Below are 6,480 nucleotides of genomic sequence, written 5' to 3' on the forward strand. Positions count from 1 at the left end.
ACCTATCCAAACTTCCTGATAGAAAGGGTTGTTGCTGCCATTGTTGTTGTGGTTGGTTCTCAAATTGTCCAGCAGCTTGCCAAAATTGGCTTTGATCCATGCTTGAGTGAGGTTCCCACCATTGGTTGAGATTACTTTGGTAGAATTGAGTGCCCCTATAGTTAAACTCTTGACCAAATTGCATTCTGCAGACATTAGGCACAAAACCCTAAAAACAATTGTTAGCACAAAAAGATAGAGAAAAGAAAAAAAATCAAAGGATATAATTGAAAAGATAAGAAGATAGGAAATAAAAACAGAAAAATAAAAACATAAAATAAAATAAAATAAAATAAAATACAAACAGAAAAATAAAATAAAATAAAAATTCGAAATTAAAATAAAATCTAATCTAAAAAGATAAAAATAAAATCTAACCTAAAGGATAAAAATAAAATCTAAAAAGATAAAATAATAAAAACAGAAAAAATAAAAACAGAAATTCAAAATTAAAGTCAAAGATAATCAATAATCACACAAATTAACCAGTTAAACCACGAATCCCCGGCAACGGCGCCAAAAACTTGATGGACAAATTTGTAAGCACCAAAATATGATGTCACAAACTTGTTTCACAATCGGCAAGTATGACCGAATCGTTTCAAGTAATAAACTTGGTAAGACCAAGTATCGTTCTCCCAAAGGACTCACGGCCTAGTTTAGTTATGTGATTTGTTGATTAGCTAAGACTTAAGAACACAATAATTGAAGTTTAATATGCAAAGACGAAAATTAAATATGTATGCATGAATTGATCAATGACAAAGACAAAAGATAAACACTTTCAAGGAAATATATGAATGAATATGTTGTTGGGGGTCAATTTCATCTCATCCACTCTCATATATTTTAGGAATTCAACATTCAAATCATCATTGTTAATGCCACTCTCTAATGTACCATTCTAGATGGCTTCTCCCTAATCAAATAGTTCATACAATTCCTAGCATTCCTAATGATTAGTTCATGAGTGCAGGAGCTTAAAGGCAACCAATATAATATTGTCAGTATAATATTGGGAGAAATTCCCCGGATCTAGATTTCCCCGTACGTGTCCGTATCAACAAAACCAATAATCATGCATTAGAATGAGTTAAACAATGCAAGCATTGAGCAAAGAGGAAAAACCCTAACTAATGATGAAAGAAAGCATATGTCTTAATTCAAAGATGTACTCAACAAATCCATATATGAGAGCTTCAAGAGATTACTTTGACTCCCCAACAAACATACAAGGTTTAGTTCACCATATTCATGGTGAACCTAGATGAATTACAATGAAAGTATGAAAGAATAAACCCAATAAAGGTGAAGAGGTAGCCTGAGCATCCAAGATCCTCCTTCAAAGGGGTGAAAGAGAGAGTGTTTGCCTCGTTTCTGCCAAAGATGCCTAACTATAGGACGTGCAGGCCCTTATATACTAATCTAGAGTTACAAAAGATTACAAAAGTCCAAGCCCAAAAAGTGCCGCTCAGCGGTATTTACCGCTCAGCGGTGATTGCGCGTCTTCTTTCTTCCCCTCAGCGGCCATTTTGCCCCTCAGCGGTTCCAACGTCACCTCTTGAGTGCCGCTCAGCGGTAGTTTGCCGCTGAGCGGTGCCTTCGACTTCTCCTTTTTGCACTCTTTCTTGTCTTTTCTAATGTCCTCTCTCTTATTCTTCACTTCTTTCACCAAATTCACCTCAAAACCTGCACAAAAACACTTAAATCAAGCATAAACCTGTCCAGCTCTCTTATTTCTGAAAATATAAACAAAAGGCATGATTTCAAGCTAGTTTCTAAGTCTAAAGGTTGGTTTTAGTATCAACTTTAAGCATGAAAATAACAGTTTTTCAACTGTTATCAGTTGCGCTCACTGTTCATCATCTTCCCCGCGAACGCTGTCTGTGCCATTGCTTTTCCAGGTGCGTTTTCTCTGTTTTGGACCGTTTAAATTTACTTTCAATCCGATACATTGCCCTGTGATGAAATATCTTTGATTTGAACCGATTAAAAATCGTTTTCGGTGCGTTTTGGTGCAGTCTCTTGCGTGTTCTTGGGCGGCTTCATTGACTGTTTTTGGGCTACGTTTTAGGCCGTTCCCTCCTCGATTTCCCTCCCTTTCATTTCGAATCTACTTTTCAGGTTAGCTTATTGGTTGATAAATTTTTGTATGCATGTAATTGGGTTTTGCGTATGAATGTTTTTTACTCTAACGTACGCATGTGTTATTGGCTTTTGAATATGCATGTATTAGTTGTGTTATTATAAGTATCAAATCATTGAGTGACACTTAGTTCCCGTTTGAAATTTAACACAAACAATTAATCTTTTAATCGTTTGTGTTAAATTTTGAATTGTCTGATTGGAAAGTTTGAGAAAATTAATTTTCATAATTTGCAATAACATGTCAATTAGAGTTTATGGATAAGATTGATAAAATTTCGGTTCAGTATTTGTGTTGTTCTCCGGATGCATATTTGATTGTGGTCATCGTTGACTACTCTCATTTCGTGTATTTTGGAGACCAATGCGAAATGCTGCCGAAATCTTATCAATTTTATGATGTAGACTTCAATGCACGTGTCTGAGCAAATTATGAAAAATAATTTTTTTGAATGGGTAGGGCCTAACCTTGTGAGAGTTAAAAAACTTCAACTGATGATTTTACGAACATAGTATGGATCGAAGCTGGATGAAAGAACGTCGCATCAGTGAAGAATATGATAAGGGTGTTTCGAAGTTCTTGCAATACGTTGAAAAAAATGCTAAGTCTGTCAACGGGACATATTTTTGTCCTTGTGTCCGTTGTCTTAATCAAATACGGCAAGACTTAGGCAATGTGTGTGACCATCTATTCATGTACGGCATAATGAGGACTTATACCGTTTGGACTTGGCATGGAGAAGTACTGGACCCGCCTACCACGTCACGAGAAACGGATTATGTGGAAGAATGGATGAGTGACCATTTAGAGGACATGATACGTGATGTCGGTGAAGATAATTTTGGAAGGGCTAATTTGTATGATTCTCTTATTAATGATTCATAGCAACTGTTGTTCCCAGGATGCTCGAACTTTACACGTCTGTCTTCAACTTTAAAGTTGTTTAGTTTAAAAGTAAGGAATGGATGGACCGATAAAAGTTTCACCGAGTTGTTGGAGTTCTTGAAGGAGATGCTTCCAGAAAATAATACTCTACCTATTCGTAATTACGAGGCCAAAATTTTTTTGTGTCCAATGGGTCTTGAATATCAAAAGATACATGCTTGTCCTAATGATTGTGTTTTGTACACAAAGGAGTTTGCTTCGTTAAAGTATTGTCCAACATGTGGTTTATCCCATTTTAAAAAGAAATCTGACAGAGTCACTGGTAATGAAGGTAATGATGGTGCACCTGTTAAGGTCATGTGGTATTTTCCTATAATACCTAGGTTCAAATGTATGTTCTCTGTTAAAGAAGATGTAAAGAACCTTAAATGGCACTCTAACGAAAGAAAGTGCGATAATCTTCTTCGACACCCTACTGATTCACCACAATGGAAAAAGATTGATGACAAATTCCTTGAATTTGGTGCAGATCCAAGAAACTTAAGGCTTGCACTTGCAACTGATGGTATGAATCCTTATGGAAACTTAAGTAGCAAACACAATTCGTGGCCAGTTATGTTGATGATTTACAATCTTTCTCCTTTGTTGTGGATGAAGAGAAAATATGTGATGTTGTCCATGGTGATATCGGGTCCTAGACAACCTGGAAATGACATTGATGTTTACTTAGCACCTTTAATTGATGATTTGAAATTGTTGTGGGAAGAAGGGGTCGACGTGTTTGATTCACATGTTCAGGAACAGTTCCGTTTGCGTGCAATGTTGTTTTGCACTATAAATGATTTCCCAACGTATGGAAACTTGAGCGGTTATAGTGTTAAAGGTCATTTTACATGTCCCATATGTGAAGAAAACACTAGTTACCTTCAATTGAAGCATGGTCAGAAGACGGTATATACAAGACACCGAAAATTTCTTCATCGTAATCATCCTTATCGTAGATTGAAAAAAGCATTTAATGGAAGTGTTGAGGATGAGGTTGTGTGCAGGCCCCGAAATGGTGAAGAGGTGTACAACGAAGTCAAAAACATTGACATTGTGTTTGGAAAACATCATAAAAGTACCTCTGCAAAGAACATTTGGAAGAAACGATCAATATTTTTTAAGCTTCCATATTGGTGTGAACTTGATGTTAGACATTGTATTGATGTGATGCACGTTGAAAAAAATGTTTGTGACAGTGTCATCGGAACTTTATTAAACGTCAAAGCGAAGAGCAAAGACGGAATAAAAGCAAGACAAGATTTGGCTGACATGGGAATCCAATCTGAGTTACATCCACAGATAATAGGAAGACGCACCTATCTGCCCCCAACCTGTCACACACTTTCCAAAAAAGAAAAACAATGTTTTTGTAACTATTTAAGAAGTGTGAAGGTTCCGCAAGGTTATTCTTCAAATATTAGTAACCTTGTGTCTATGCAAGACTTAAAGCTAGTTGGTTTAAAGTCTTACGATTGTCATGTATTGATGCAACAATTGTTATCTGTTGTTATTCGAGGCATATTACCTCCTTCTGTTAGGGGTATTCTGACACGTCTGAGTTTTTTCTTTAATGCCATTTGCAAGAAAGTTGTTGACCGTCGAGGTTTAGATGAATTGGAAAATAAGGGAATAAGACTACTATGTCAATTGGAGATGTATTTTCCACCTTCCTTTTTTGACATCATGGTACATTTGATTGTTCATCTAGTCAGAGAAATTCGAATATGTGGGCCAGTCTTCTTAAGGTGGATGTACCCAATTGATAGATACATGAAGATCTTAAAGGGATATGTCAAGAATCAGTATAGACCAGAAGCTTCAATCATAGAGCGATACGTTGCAGAAGAAGCCATTGAATTTTGTTCAAGTTATATGCCATCTTGTGAACCCGTCGGTCTTCCCAAGAGCAGACATGAAGGAAAATGTGAAGGTAAGGGTGTTCGAGGTGTGAGAATTCAAAGTGTTAGCAGAAAAGAAATTGACCAAGCTCATTTGTACGTCTTAAACAACATTGTTGATGTGATTCCTTACATTTCTGACCATGTTAATGAAATAAAGGCAACAAACCCAAAAATGAGTGAAAAATGGCATCTTAATGAACATGTGAAAACCTTCTTGCAGTGGTTTAAGAAAAAGATTTATGCAACTCCACATGTTTCTGAAACTTTATTGAGGTTATCTCGTGGGCCGAACACAGATGTCATTACATATGGCGGGTACTATATAAACAATATTTCTTTTCAGACAAAGCTAGAAGATGACAAAAGCAGAGTTCAAAATAGTGGCGTCACACTACAAGTTGAGGTTGTGCACTTTGCTAGTTCTAAAGACAAAAATCCAATCACAGCATCCATCAGTTATTTTGGAATAATACAAGAAATATGGGAAGTTGATTACGTCACTTTTAGAGTTTCAGTTTTCAAGTGTAAATGGGTTGATATAACTTCTGGTGTCATGACAGATGACCTTGGTTTCACATTGGTAGACTTGAACAAGATGAATTACACTGATGAACCATTTATCATGGCTAGTCAAGCAAGACAAATATTCTACGTAAATGATCCAGCGAATAAAAAATTGTCAGTGGTCTTAGAAGGAAAAAACATGCATGGACATGATGATGACGATTCTCTTGAAATACTTGAGACAACATCTATTGCATCTAGACCCACTGAAGACCTAGTTGATGACGTTGTCGATGTCATGCAAGCAATTCGTAGTGATCATAACGAAGGCATTTGGGAAAAAACAATTAATTAATAGGTTGATATTTTGTTTTTTATTGACTTTATGTGTATGTTCATCATAATTGAATTATTACTAACGTTGTTTAATTTTTCAGGTATGTCGGCCTCAGACTCAGGATTGGGAAAGAGCAGACGTGGACGAGGTGTCACCTGAGTGGCAAATGTGACATCCGGACGCGTGGATGGTCAGAGGAGACATGTTGACATCGACCCCAGATCAGGTCATCCATCAAGGCCAAATGCTGAGAGGTTTAGGAGTTATCTGGGTAAGTTTGCAAAAAGTCATGTCTCTATCCTTCATGCATTTTGGGATGACGTCCCAGAGGTCGACAAGAACCTCTTATGGCAAGATATTCAGGTATGTTTATACTTCATGCAATTTGTGATATACTTATATTTTATGTTTTCTTTTGGAATACCAAGTTTTTTGTTTTAAACAACAACATTTTGATATTCCAAACACAATGCAAATTAGAAAGAAAGTGTTATCGCATATAGCGATAAGATGGAGGGATTTCAAGACAAGGCTGACACAACTATATGTCTTTGGAGATAGGCAACATGAAAATCCCTGTCAGCAATATACATTCATAGAGGAGGATTGGATGCAGTTTCGTG

At 36.5% G+C, this 6,480-nt stretch overlaps 1 protein-coding gene across 1 annotated transcript; it reads left to right on the plus strand.

The window, feature by feature from the left end:
* The first annotated feature begins 5,188 nt into the window (after nucleotides 1–5,188).
* On the plus strand, nucleotides 5,189–5,875 carry LOC148198489 (uncharacterized). Its single transcript, XM_088116339.1, has one exon. The coding sequence runs from the start codon at nucleotides 5,189–5,191 to the stop codon at nucleotides 5,873–5,875; it is 687 nt and encodes a 228-aa protein (XP_087972465.1).
* Nucleotides 5,876–6,480: the final 605 nt, after the last annotated feature.

This window comes from Vigna umbellata, chromosome 5, assembly GCF_029865625.1.
Source record: "Vigna umbellata cultivar VRB3 chromosome 5, Vumbellata_1.0, whole genome shotgun sequence".
In the NCBI taxonomy this organism is placed as follows: Eukaryota; Viridiplantae; Streptophyta; class Magnoliopsida; order Fabales; family Fabaceae; genus Vigna; species Vigna umbellata.

Bases quoted from the DNA above. Each gene is read 5' to 3' on its own strand.
- LOC148198489 (XM_088116339.1), top strand. From the start codon at position 5,189: ATGAGTGAAAAATGGCATCTTAATGAACATGTGAAAACCTTCTTGCAG.